The sequence below is a fragment of the Salvelinus sp. IW2-2015 genome, linkage group LG16, assembly GCF_002910315.2.
Source record: "Salvelinus sp. IW2-2015 linkage group LG16, ASM291031v2, whole genome shotgun sequence".
In the NCBI taxonomy this organism is placed as follows: domain Eukaryota; kingdom Metazoa; phylum Chordata; class Actinopteri; order Salmoniformes; family Salmonidae; genus Salvelinus; species Salvelinus sp. IW2-2015.
Window position 1 is genome coordinate 3044054 of NC_036856.1, and position 13665 is coordinate 3057718.

Here is a 13665-nt window from a genome sequence, read left to right on the forward strand (position 1 = left end):
GTGAAGACATCAAAACTATGGAATCATGTAGTAATCCCCCCAAAAAAGTGTTAAACAAATCAAAATATATTTTATATTTGAGATTCTAAAAAGTAACCACCCCTTGCCTTGACAACGTTGCACACTCTTGGCATTCTCTCAACCAGCTTCATGAGGTAGTCACCTGGAATACATTTCAATTAACAGGTGTGCCTTCTTAAAAGTTAATTTGTGGAATTTCTTTCCCTTCTTTATTGTGTTTGAGCCAATCAGTTGTGTTGTGACATGGTAGGGGTGGCATACAGAAGAAAGCCCTATTTGGTAAAAGACCAAGTCCATATTATGGCAAGAACAGCTCAAATAAGCAAAGAGAAACAATAGTCCATCAATACTTTAAGACTTGAAGGTCAGTCACTTCATAAAATTTGAAGAACTTTGAAAGTTTCTTCAAGTAGAGCTGCAAAAAACATCAAGCGCTATGATGAAACTGGCTCTCATGAGGACCGCCACAGGAAAGGAAGACCCAGAGTTACCACTGCTGCAGAGAATAAGTTCATTAAAGTTACCAGCCTCAGAAATTGCAGCCCAAATAATTGCTTCACTAAGTTCAAGTAACAGACACATCGCAATATCAACTGGCCTTCATGGTTGAATTGCTGCAAAGAAACCACTAAAGGACACCAATAAGAAGAAGAGACTTGCTTGGGCCAAGAAACACGAGCAATGGACATTAAACCGGGGGAAATCTGTCCTTTGGTCTGATGAATCCAAATTCTAGATTTTTGGTTCCAACCGGCGTGTCTTTGTCGGACGCAGAGTAGGTGAACTGATGATCTCTGCAAGTGTGGTTCCCACCGTGAAGCATGGAGGTGATGGTGTGATGGTGCTTTGCTGGTGACACTTGCTGATTTATTTAGAATTCAAGGCACACTTAACCAGCATGGCTACCACAGCATTCTGCAGTGATACGCCATCCCATCTGGTTTGCGCTTAGTGGGACTATCATTTGTTTTTCAACAGGACAATGACCCAACTCAACTATTTGACCAAGAAGGAGAGTTATGGAGGGCTCCATCAGATGACCTGGCCTCCACAATCACCCATCCTCAACCCAATTGAGATGGTTTGGGATGAGTTGGACCGCAGAGTGAAGGAAAAGCAGCCAACAAGTGCTCAGCATTTGTGGGAACTCCTTCAAGACTGTTGGAAAAGCATTCCAAGTGAAGCTGGTTGAGAGAATGCCAAGAGTGTGCAAAGCTGTCATCAAGGCAAAGGGTGGCTACTTTGAAGAATCTCAAATATATTTTGATTTGTTCAACACTTTTTGGGTTACTACGTAATTCCATGTGTTATTTCATAGTTTTGATGTCTACCCCAGTATTCTACAATGTAGAAAATAGTAAAAAATAAATAAAAACCATTGAGTGAGTAGGTGTCCAAACTTGAGACTGGTACTGTATGTCTAATACTCATACTGGCATCCTTTACCTTTGTGTTCTTGAGAATCATTAGGTCTGTGTTGTTGTTCCGGATGAGGAACTGTAGATGCAATTCGATGGCCATTTCGCCGCTGAGAATTTTTGTCATCTTTGCATTCTGGTCCTTCGGCTCATCGTTCTATGGAAGCAGAGGCAGGGCTGACCAATTATTTTGGGTGACAACAACCATTTAAAATTGCAAAAGACAACCATCAGGTAGAGGTGGGGGTAACATTGGGTCTTTCGTACTCACGTCTGCTGCTTTTCCTGCAGGGGAGCTGCCGGCCTTATCGTCCGTCTCCATAGCATCACTGAGACAAAGGAGAAAATATGATAACTTCCATGCAACTTAAAAGATACAAAACAATCCTGATTGGCTAAACTTGGCAAAATCAACTTCGTTTCACAGTAAATTATTTGTGAAGTGTCAAGATATTCTGCATACACAGAGATGCAATTTTAACACATCTTACTACATTTTCTACCCATTTACCCTGTTCCATCCATCTTTCCATAACCCTTTTTTCTTTCCTTTACCTACCCCTCACACCCTGAGGCTGTACCCTCCGCCTCGCCTACCTGTCTTTGTCCAGGGTGGGCACGGTGCCCGTGTTGGTAGAGCCGGGCACGGCAGGGATGGGCGTGCCCACAGTGCGCAGGTTCTGGATGACGGAGGAGAGGAACTGCTGGCTGGCGCTTTCATACAGGTCGAAGCAGATCTGGTAGGCCATCAACAGGTTGTCTTCCTTCACCAGCTTCTCCAGGATGTCACTCACCGCCTGTGGGTCATCCAGGAAGATCAGGCACTGTGGAGGAGAGAGAAAGAAGGGAGAGACAAAGTTTGAGTGTGATGCATGGTGGTCAAGTCGTTACTTCCTTCTATTAGTAAAGTGTATTTATATGACATTGAACACATTTGCAGCTAAAAGCTGAATTGCAGTAACCAAAACAAAAAGAGATTTAGGTGGGGGAATGAAGGTAATCTCTAGTCAGCCTCAAAGCGACTGATTCTGCTGGCAACACACGTGAGTATGGGTACATGCAAACTGTTTGTCCTGATGAAGACCCACCTCAGACCAAAACATTGCTACAAATAAAAGTGGTTTATGAACAATATTGTGTTTGTCTTCTCGTTTCCTCATGCAGTTTCTCACATACCCCCCTAACAATAAGGTGTGCGTGTGACAATGTTAATTTTCAAAGTAATTTGTCATTGAATGACTGTCTAATTCCACTGGGTCAAGATATTAGTTTCAGATGGTGAAATCAGAGAACCATCCTACCACCAAACTGTGGGAAGCTGAATGGATACGAAAAAAATCTGAGCCCAATTTGAAGTGTCCTTTCTTCCTGTTACCTGGCAAACGTTGATGAAGTCAGGCTTCTCCAGATTCATGTAGAGCTTGACCAGCACTCGGAGGACCTCATTGCGGAACTTCTTATTTTGCATCAGTGACATGCAGACCTTCAAGCTGTAGGCCAGTAGGCCACTAACGTCGTTCTGTACAAAACGAGAAAAAGGAAGAGGGTTAGGATTGCAAGTTGTCACTAGAAGAAAAACAGATCTGTGGATTTTCATGAAGCTAATAATTTTTGATTACATTAAGTAGTCAAATTAAACTTCATTTGTGTAACCAAAACAGAATTGGTTCAGAAGACGAGCAGGGGAACCACTGACCGATTTGAGGATGGTCTTCTCAAAGATGTCCAGGCGCCGCGTCTCCAGGGCAATGCCGATGGCCTGCTTGTACTTGTGGTCACCCAGGCACCGCAAGAACATCTTGTTGACGATGCCCTCCAGCCGGGGGTCGATGCTCTTCTTCTCCTCATCCTCGGGAAGCTCAGCGTTCTCCACCCGTTGCTTGGTGTAGTGGTCGATACATTTGGCTAAGAGGGAGAGACAGAGGTCATCAAATAACTGCTTTATACCGCTGAGGAATAATTAACCGCTGTGATTTGTGGTATCAGTGAGTTGATATCTGAATTAGCAACGCTGGTCAGTGGGTATACATCAATTGAACGTTATTGAGGTGTCTATGGGTAATGTAACAAAAGGGAAGCCTAAAGATCAGTAGGACCCTGAGGGCATCATCAAGATTGTGTACTTGGGGACACCAAAACATGCAGTTGTGACATCACTTACCGATAATGGTCTCCACATACTCAGAGTCGTCTGTGACATTGAAAAGGTCTCCTGCACCCAGAGCGTAGTTCAACGACTCATCAAATGCCCCGAGGTGGTAGAACACTTTAGAAGCCACCAAGGCAGCAAACGCCCTGCTCCGAAATGTCTCATCTTCATACAGGACCTCGCTGTGAGGAGAGAACACCATTTAGAAATAAACCCATTTATCATGAAGAACTTTACCTTGTCATGTTTCTCTTCCAATAAAACTGGACAACTTTGTGCTTCATTTTCTTATTAAAAAACACATACATTTTGTCAACAGATCCCGATATCTCAGCCCAGAAGTCATTGACAATGGAGTTCAGCTTGTGCAGAGCAAACTCCTACAAGCAAAACAATCCCAACGTTAGAATAACATTTAAAGATCATGGTCTAATAGGATTTTGGTCTACTCTAGGGCCAGGATTGGTGACCCCTGGTGTATTCTCACTGAATAACAAGCTGTGTTTATGATACCTTGAGCTGGGGCTCCTCCTCATCCAGGAGCGAAATGATTCCAGCTGAAATCAAAGAATATGTAGCTAGTCAGTTTCAACATCATGGATAAAACCTGATACATATGTGTACCTAGCTAGCTAACATTTGTCATACCTAGCTAGTTAAATTAGCTACATGTGAAGCCCAAACAGGTCAAATGAGTAGCCACGTTTACCAGGCTTTGAAAACAAATTATACAGCATGTTGTTTTACATTATCTAGTTTGCCTATTGGCAAGATGAGCCGGGCACAACTGTTGACAACTAGTAGGGTATCCACCCACTCTGCCCAGCATGGTGAAAACACGCTCAGGTGATGACATTTCACTTATGTTATAAATATACATTTCACCAAGACAAATATGATTATTTATGTTATGAATCATTCAGTGGGGTCTTATTCTAACATATAATTAACATTATATCCCAAAATGTTCTGATAAGCACAGAGCTCTGTTGACAGAGCGGTGCAGCTTTCTTGACAAAACTTGAGGAATTTACATTTTGTGGTAATTGTCTTTCTAGTTGTTTTCACAGCTCGCAAATAGCAAAATTAGCATGACACGAGCTGAAATAAATGTAAAAGGCTTTGAAAATAAAAAGCTAGCGGGAAGCTCAGTGCTTCATTGACATTTCACAGACATATTAGTGCTAAATACGGCTGCTAGAATCCTGACTAGAACCCAAAAATTTGATCATATTACTCCAGTGCTAGCCTCCCTACACTGGCTGCCTGTTAAGGCAAGGGCTGATTTCAAGGTTTTACTGCTAACCTACAAAGCATTACATGAGCTTACTCCTACCTATCTTTCTGATTTGGTACTGCCGTACATACCTACACGTACGCTACGGTCACAAGACGCAGGCCTCCTAATTGACCCTAGAATTTCTAAGCAAACAGCTGGAGGCAGGGCTTTCTCCTATAGATCTCCATTTTTATGGAATGGTCTGCCAACCCATGTGAGAGACGTAGACTCGGTGTCAACTTTTTAGTCTTTACTGAAGACTCATCTCATCAGTAGGTCATATGATTGAGTGTAGTCTGGCCCAGGAGTGTGAAGGTGAACGGAAAGGCTCTGGAGCAACGAACCACCCTTGCTGTCTCTGCCTGGCCGGTTCCCCTCTCTCCACTGGGATTCTCTGCCTCTAACCCTATTACAGGGGCTGAGTCACTGGCTTACTGGTGCTCTTTCATGCCGTCCCTAGGAGGGGTTCGTCACTTGAGTGGGTTGAGTCACTGACGTGATCTTCCTGTCTGGGTTGGCGCCCCCCCTTGGGTTGTGCCGTGGCGGAGATCTTTGTGGGCTATACTCGGCCTTGTCTCAGGATGGTAAGTTGGTGGTTGAAGATATCCCTCTAGTGGTGTGGGTTGGCTGTGCTTTGGCAAAGTGGGTGGGGAATATATCCTTCCTGTTTGGCCCTGTCCGGGGGTATCATCGGATGGGGCCACAGTGTCTCCTGACCCCTCCTGTCTCAGCTTCCAGTATTTATGCTGCAGTAGTTTGTGTCGGGGGGCTAGGGTCAGTTTGTTATATCTGGAGTACTTCTCCTGTCTTATCCGGTGTCCTGTGTGAAATTAAGTATGCTCTCTCTAATTCTCTCTTTCTTTCTCTCTCTCGGAGGACCTGAGCCCTAGGACCATGCCTCAGGACTACCTGGCATGATGACTCCTTGCTGTCCCTAGTCCTGTCTCTTATACACATCTAGATGTGTATAAGAGACAGGCGCAGGAGCGGTAGAGATACTCTTAATGATCGGCTATGAAAAGCCAACTGACATTTACTCCTGAGGTGCTGACTTGCTGCACCCTCGACAACTACTGTGATTATTATTATTTGACCATGCTGGTCATTTATGAACATCTTGGCCATGTTCTGTTATAATCTCCACCCAGCTGAGCCAGAAGAGGACTGGCCACCCCTCATAGCCTGGTTCCTCTCTAGGTTTCTTCCTAGGTTTTGGCCTTTCTAGGGAGTTTTTCCTAGCCACCGTGCTTCCACACCTGCATTGCTTGCTGTTTGGGGTTTTAGGCTGTGTTTCTGTACAGCACTTTGAGATATCAGCTGATGTAAGAAGGGCTATATAAATTTGATATATGCTTGTTTTTGTGACGACTAACAAAAATACACACAGCAATTTCATTACACAAAATGATGCAAATTAACCTATAGACCGATAAGCACGAACCGTCAAATGTATTTTCTGCTGCTAACCGATTAACCATTAACATCCTTACATGTTAGGTTGGGAGAGGATTGGCGCATTTTCCATTTGAAACAACATTAGCGCATTATAGACTGCTGTTGAATAATTTATAAATAGTCAGACCGATTTACTAGCAAGCAATATAGACTTTTATACAATGCATGTTCACACATCAAACGATTAGTCTATAGCACTCTACACCCCGTGCATCATCAGTTGGAAATAGGAGGAGATGTAGAACGTTTAATAGACTAAGTTAGCAAAACACCTGCTTATAATCATTAGTAAAACACTCCAACTACATTAAAATTAAGTTAATTTAAAAAAAATTGAAACTTTCCTATAATGAATGTAGGCCTATTTAAACGGTTTTGATGGATATTTTAATTTCCTTACGGTCTTCATCCATAACCATCAGTTACACAGTTTTTAAATTACCGTCACAGCCCTAGACCTTATTTTTACCCCTGAACTTATTTAGGCTTGCCATAACAAAAGGGTCAAATACTTATCGACTCAAGACATTTCAGCTTTTCATTTAATTAATTCCACTTTGACATATGGGGTATTGTGTAGATCAGTGACAACCTCAATTTAATAAATGTTTAATTCAGGCTGTAACAACAAAATATAGAAAAAGTAAAGGGGTGTGAATACTTTCTGAAGGCACAGTACATTTTGGAATGACACATTTTGATATCAGGGTCATCAAAACTAAAGGAGAAACAACAGTGGGGGATGAGGTTGCACGTCCTGTTAAAAATAACACAGCTCAAAACCGCACAGAATCTAGGAACAATATGAACATCACTGGTTAGAGGACAATGTGTACAGTCATGGCCAAAAGCTTTGAGAATGACACAAATATTAATTTTCAAAGTCTGCTGCCTCAGTTTGTATGATGGCAATTTGCATATACTCCAGAATGTTATGAAGAGTGATCAGATTAATTGCAAAGTTCCTCTTTGCCATGCAAATGAACTGAATCCCCCAAAAACATTTCCACTGCATTTCAACCCTGCCACAAAAGGGCCAGCTGACATCATGTCAGTGATTCTCTCGTTAACACAGGTGTGAGTGTTGACGAGGACAAGGCTGGAGATCACTCTGTCATGTTGATTGAGTTTGAATAACAGACTGGAAGCTTCAAAAGAAGGGTAGTGCTTGGAATCATGGTTACCTGCAAGGAAACACGTGCCGTCATTATTGCTTTGTACAAAAAGGGCTTCACAGGTAAGGATATTGCTGCCAGTAAGATTGCACCTAAATCAACCATTTATCAGATCATCAAGAACTTCAAGGAGAGCAGTTCAATTGTTGTGAAGAAGGTTTCAGGGCGCCCAAGAAAGTCCAGCAAGCACCAGGACCGTCTCCTAAAGGTGATTCAGCTGAGGGATCGGGGCACCACCAGTACAGAGCTTGCTCAGGAATAGCAGCAGGCAGGTATGAATGCATCTGCATGAACAGTGAGGCGAAGACTTTGCTGCCTTTCTTGACACCAGACCGTCCTCAAAGAAGCCACTTCTCTCCAGGAAAAACATCAGGGACTGACTGATATTCTGCAAAAGGTACAGGGATTGGACTGCTGAGGACTGGGGTAAAGTCATTTTTTATGATGAATCCCCTTTCCGATTGTTTGGGACATCCGGAAAAAAGCTTGTCTGGAGAAGACAAGCTGAGCGCTACCATCAGTCCTGTGTCATGCCAACAGTAAAGCATGCTGAGACCATTCATGTGTGGGGTTGCTTCTCAGCCAAGGGAGTGGGCTCACTCAAAATTGTGCCTAAGAACACAGCCATGAATAAAGAAATGGTACCACCACATCCTCCGAGAGCAACTTCTCCCAACCATCCAGGAACAGTTTGGTGGCGAACAATGCTTTTTCCAGGATGATGGAGCACCTTGTCATAAGGCAAAAGTGATAACTAAGTGGCTCGGGGAACAAAACATTGATATTTTGCATCCATTGCCAGGAAACTCCCCAGACCTTAATCCCATTGAGAACTTGTGTTCAATCCTCAAGAGGCGGGTGGACAAACAAAAACCCACAAATTCTGACAAACTCCAAGCATTGATTATGCAAGAATGGGCTGCCATCAGTCAGGATGTGGCCCAGAAGTTAATTGACAGCATTTACATTTACATTTTAGTCATTTAGCAGACGCTCTTATCCAGAGCGACTTACAGTAGAGTGCATACATTTTATTACATTTTTACATACTGAGACAAGGATATCCCTACCGGCCGAGAGCAGATGCTCTTATCCAGAGCGACTTACAGTAGAGTGCATTCATTTTATAACATATTTTTTTATTTATTTTTTTATTTTATTTATATACTGAGACAAGGATATCCCTACCGGCCAAACCCTCCCTACCGGCCAAACCCTCCCTAACCCGGACGACGCTATGCCAATTGTGCGTCGCCCCACGGATCTCCCGGTTGCGACAGAGCCTGGGCGCGAACCCAGAGACTCTGGTGGCGCAGCTAGCACTGCGATGCAGTGCCCTAGACCACTGCGCCACCCGGGAGATGCAAAAGAGCATGCCAGGGTGGATTGCAGAGGTCTTGAAAAAGAAGGGTCAACACTGCAAATATTGACTCTTTGCATCAACTTCATGTAATTGTCAATAAAAGCCTTTGACACTTATGAAATGCTTGTAATTATACTTCCGTATTCCATAGTAACATCTGACAAAAATATCTAAAGACACTGAAGCAGCAAACTTTGTGGAAGTTAATATTTGTGTCATTCTCAAAACTTTTGGCCACGACTGTAGAAGACAGCTAGCTACATTTTGAAGTGTTGCATTTTGTTTCAAGCGGGTCGCCAACTCTGTAAGTGTAACGCACAACTTTTTTTGTTAATCACTTCCATCGATATCACGCTGAAATCAATAGAACAGGGGGCAAACATTTGGAGTGTAGCATTGTTTAAACTAACACTATTCAACGGCCACATGGAAACTTGTAATAACAATAATAATTGATTTTAGGAGGCTGCCATCACGCAAGGGAACAAACTACTTTTTCTGTTAATTCCAACTAATCACAATACGCCATAGGATATCAAGTGACAATGGTTGGCTGCTATTTAAATGATAGTTTGACTTTCAAAGTCGTGTATTGGTGTGTGGCCAGCGACTTTTATAGAGACCACTTCGAATTATCCATGCCATTTAAGAATGCAGCTATCCTTTTCTGCGACCCCCAGCGTATGACTAAATCAACAGTACAAAACCAAAGATATTGATCTGTTTTAAGCAATTGATCTTGTCAACGTGTTGACTATAAACATCACCAATCTGAAGTAAAAAGGATGTGTAACACCCCCTCAATTCACTGTGGTCAAACATCAGCTTGTATAACATAGTAACATACACTGTCCACTTCATTAAAGTAGCGTAATATACATTAATTAGATATGGCTAAATAATTCAATATCTTTATTTAGGATGATACTAAAGGAAGTAAACTATATATTTTTTTAACCCTTTAGAGATTAAAAAATTGCTCCTAAGAACAATTGAACCAAACATTCGACTAGAGCGTCCATAGGGTCTGTGCAGAAAGCTGAACGTTAGACGTCCCTACTACATGTCATGTCAAAATCAATATATATCCAGTGGAGGCTCCTCAGAAGAGGAAGGGGAGGACCATACTCCTCAGTGAATATCATAAAAATAGTGAAACATTAAAAAGGTTATCCATTTTAGATAAAACTATACTAAATATATTAATTTCACCAAATAATTGATTACAACACTAAGGTCTACAGTAGCCTCAACAGCACTCTGTAGGGTAGCACCATGGTGTAGCCAGAGGATAGCTAGTTTCCGTCCTACTCTGGGTACATTGCCTTCAATACAAAACCTAGGAGGCTAATGGTTCTCACCCCCTTCCATAGACATGCAGTTATTATGACAACTTACGGAGGACGTCCTCCAACCTATCAGAGCTCTTGCAGCATGAACTGACATTGCCCAACCAATCAAAGGATCAAATAATGGTACTGAAACCATAAGCTACAGCTAGCTAACACTGCAGTGCATAAATATGGTGAGTAGATGACCGAGAAAGTGAAAGACAATAGTTTAACAGTTTAAGAAAGAAAAAGGACAAGCAAGAGAGAGAGCTAGCAATATTTCGCTGTATTTTTATCTCTCACTTCGCTAGCTAGTTTAGCCTACTCAAACAGAAAGGGTTGCCATGTTAGCTCTGGCTATGACTATACACCACAGGAAATTTTCCAGGTAAGTTTTATTAATTTATTGCCACCGGGGCCCGCCAGTGTAACTGCTAGCTACCTGTACTGCATGATTGTAGAGGGAGTACTAATGTGTTAGTTCTAGTAGCTATGTTGATTGACGTTAGCTAATATGGGGACAACGATGTAGCGTTTAAAGATTATGATATGAAGGTTTGGCTTGGCAAGTTTTTTTTTCACCTGATCACATACTGCTGATGTGTTGTGCACTGAAGCCTACAAGCAAAGGGAAACGGTGAGAGGAGAGTGCGTAGATGTGAGAAGGAATTAACAAGCAAAGTAATTATGCTCTTTGTTTGTGGCTGCTATGAAAGTGAACTGTGAGTGTGATCAGGGGGTATTCATTCCTCCGATTCTGTTGAAAAACATTTCTTAAACAGAAGCAAACAGAACGGGGATAAACATACCTGAATTTGTACAATAAATACTCTCGTTTGTAACTGTTGAACTAATGGTTACACCGTCGATCAGCTAGATGCAGGCAAGCGTGCGCAAAGCAGAATTGAACGTCACCTTGATTACTCAAATGTTTCTCTCGACCTCTGCAACTGTAAACTTTCACTCATAGGCTAGGTTGTAGCAACCTCATTATGGGTATAGAGAAAATTTGAGTATCATGTAGTAACCTAAACCTATCGATGTTACATTGAACTGGGTGAATGGAATATGACTGACAGTCATCCAATATGCTGTAATAGAAATAAGGCCCATAAAAACAAATAGTCCCCTTATCTTAAACGGCACCGACCGCCACTGTATCTATTTCACCTATAGATATCGTTTTATGTACTCCGGAGATTAGAAGACGAGTTCAATGGTAAGTCAGTCAGGTAGCCTTAATTCTCACACAGCATCCAGCCTAGCTGAAACAATGCTATTTCCTTACAAGGTAACAGCTAATGTGATGCAGGTACTAACTAAACTCCCTTTTTCAGGACCCTGTCTTTCAAAGATAATCAGTAGAAATCCAAATAACTTCACAGATCTTCATTGTAAAGGGTTTAAACACCGTTTCCCATGCCTGTTCAATGAACCATAAACAATTCATGAACATGCACATGTGGAACGGTCGATAAGACACTAACAGCTTACAGACGGTAGGCAATTAATGTCACAGTTATGAAAACTTAGGACACTAAAGAGGCCTTTCTACTGACTCTGAAAAACACCAAAAGAAAGGTGCCCAGGGTCCCTGCTCATCTGCGTGAACGTGCCTTAGGCATGCTGCAAGGAGGCATGAGGACTGCAGATGTGGCCAGGGCAATAATTTGCCATGTCCGTACTGTGAGACGCCTAGGACAGCGCTACAGGGAGACAGGACGGACAGGTAATCATCCTCGCAGTGGCAGACCACGTGTAACAACATCAAGCCTGCGGGACAGGTACAGGATGGCAACAACAACTGCCCGAGTTACACCAGGAACGCACAATCCCTCCATCAGTGCTCAGACTGTCCGCAATAGGCTGAGAGAGGCTGGACTGAGGGCTTGTAGGCCTGTTGTAAGGCAGGTCTTCACCAGCAACAATGTCGCCCATGGGCACAAACCCACCGTCGCTGGACCAGACAGGACTGGCAAAAAGTGCTCTTCACTGACAAGTCGCGATTTTGTCTCACCAGGGGTGATGGTCGGATTCGCGTTTATCGTCGAAGGATTGAGCGTTACACCGAGGCCTGTACTCTGGAGCGGGATCGATTTGGAAGTGGAGGGTCCGTCATGGTCTGGGGCGGTGTGTCACAGCATCATCGGACTGAGCTAGTTGTCACTGCAGGCAATCTCAACGCTGTGCATTACAGGGGGGACATCCTCCTCCCTCATGTGGTACCCTTCCTGCAGGCTCATCCTGACATGACCCTCCAGCCATACTGCTCGTGACAGGAATGTCAGTGTTCTGCCATGGCCAGCAAAGAGCCCGGATCTCAATCCCATTGAGCACGTCGGGGATCTGCTGGATCGGAGGGTGAGGGCTAGGGCCATTCCCCCCAGAAATGTCCAGGAACTTGCAGGTGCATTGGTGGAAGAGTGGGGTAACATCTCACAGCAAGAACTGGCAAATCTGGTGCAGTCCATGAGGAAGAGATGCACTGCAGTACTTAATGCAGCTGGTGACCACACCAGATACTGACTGTTACTATTGATTTTGACCCCCCCTTTGTTCAGGGACACATTATTCAATTTCTGTTAGTCACATGTCTGTGGAACTTTTATGTTTATGTCTCAATTATTGAATCTTGTTATGTTCATACAAATATTTACACATGTTAAGTTTGCTGAAAATAAACACAGTTGACAGTGAGAGGACGTTTATTTTTTGCTGAGTTTAAGTAGCTAAATTTAGATAGCCAGCTAACATTAGTTAGCGTTAGCTAAATTGTTGTCCAACAGCTGATGCCGACTATAGAGTCATGAAACAATATAGCTAACGCTAACTATCAATAATGTTTTGGAATACATTTGTCTGTTTCTAGCTAGTTAGTTTGGTAACGTTAGTTCGCTTGAAAAGTTTGTAAAATAGGTAGCCAGCTAATATGTGACTCGGCATCTTTCCCGTATTCCATGCTCACATTTGCTAACGTTACTGCTTACCGGCAGATGTTATCATGTTTGGTTCTTTATTCTCCCCCTCAACTCCAAGAACCCAGGTACCGTTTCAGTTAGCAACAATGAACTTATGGAAAATCAAAATCTTGACAGGACCGTAAAGGTGTCCGTTGTTCTCAACAGAGGGACTTGTCTCTTGAAAATAATTGTTTTGCTCAATAATGAAAGCCCCCTTCTGAAAGACCCATAGTTAGGTATATATAGTTAGTGCCTGGTGAAATTACAGCTCATCGTTGTCAAATTGGCTGATTCTTGAAAAGGGTGAAGAAAAATTATGATTTAAATCATTGTCAAAAGACTGTATATTTCGATTCTTAGAACATTTAAAGCATCATGTCGATATGATTTTGTTTCGACAAACAGGCTTCTATTCTGCCAGTCTCGCATGAATCAGTTATTTTACATGTCATACACACGTTTTTCTGCAACCCTCGCGCTGGAGAGAAAAAAAATACTAGTAATCTTCAGTCAG

The 13665-nt window shown here is 42.7% G+C and overlaps 1 protein-coding gene across 3 annotated transcripts in view; it reads right to left on the minus strand.

The window, feature by feature from the left end:
* LOC111975550 (26S proteasome non-ATPase regulatory subunit 1) overlaps positions 1 to 13364 on the minus strand; it is a 102536-nt gene extending 89172 nt beyond the window's left edge. For 2 of the 3 annotated variants that reach the window (XM_070447458.1, XM_024003885.2), the window contains exons 1-9: positions 13179 to 13364; positions 4102 to 4145; positions 3895 to 3968; positions 3601 to 3770; positions 3136 to 3344; positions 2815 to 2958; positions 2037 to 2263; positions 1711 to 1768; positions 1468 to 1596 (exon numbers count right to left, since the gene is read on the minus strand). In XM_070447458.1, the coding sequence (XP_070303559.1) occupies positions 1468 to 1596; positions 1711 to 1768; positions 2037 to 2263; positions 2815 to 2958; positions 3136 to 3344; positions 3601 to 3770; positions 3895 to 3968; positions 4102 to 4145; positions 13179 to 13194 (1071 nt within the window). In that variant the 5' untranslated portion in view covers positions 13195 to 13364. The remainder of the gene's footprint in view (positions 1 to 1467; positions 1597 to 1710; positions 1769 to 2036; positions 2264 to 2814; positions 2959 to 3135; positions 3345 to 3600; positions 3771 to 3894; positions 3969 to 4101; positions 4146 to 13178) is intronic. The other variant, XM_070447459.1, reaches the window with a different exon arrangement.
* Between the last annotated feature and the right edge of the window lie 301 nt (positions 13365 to 13665).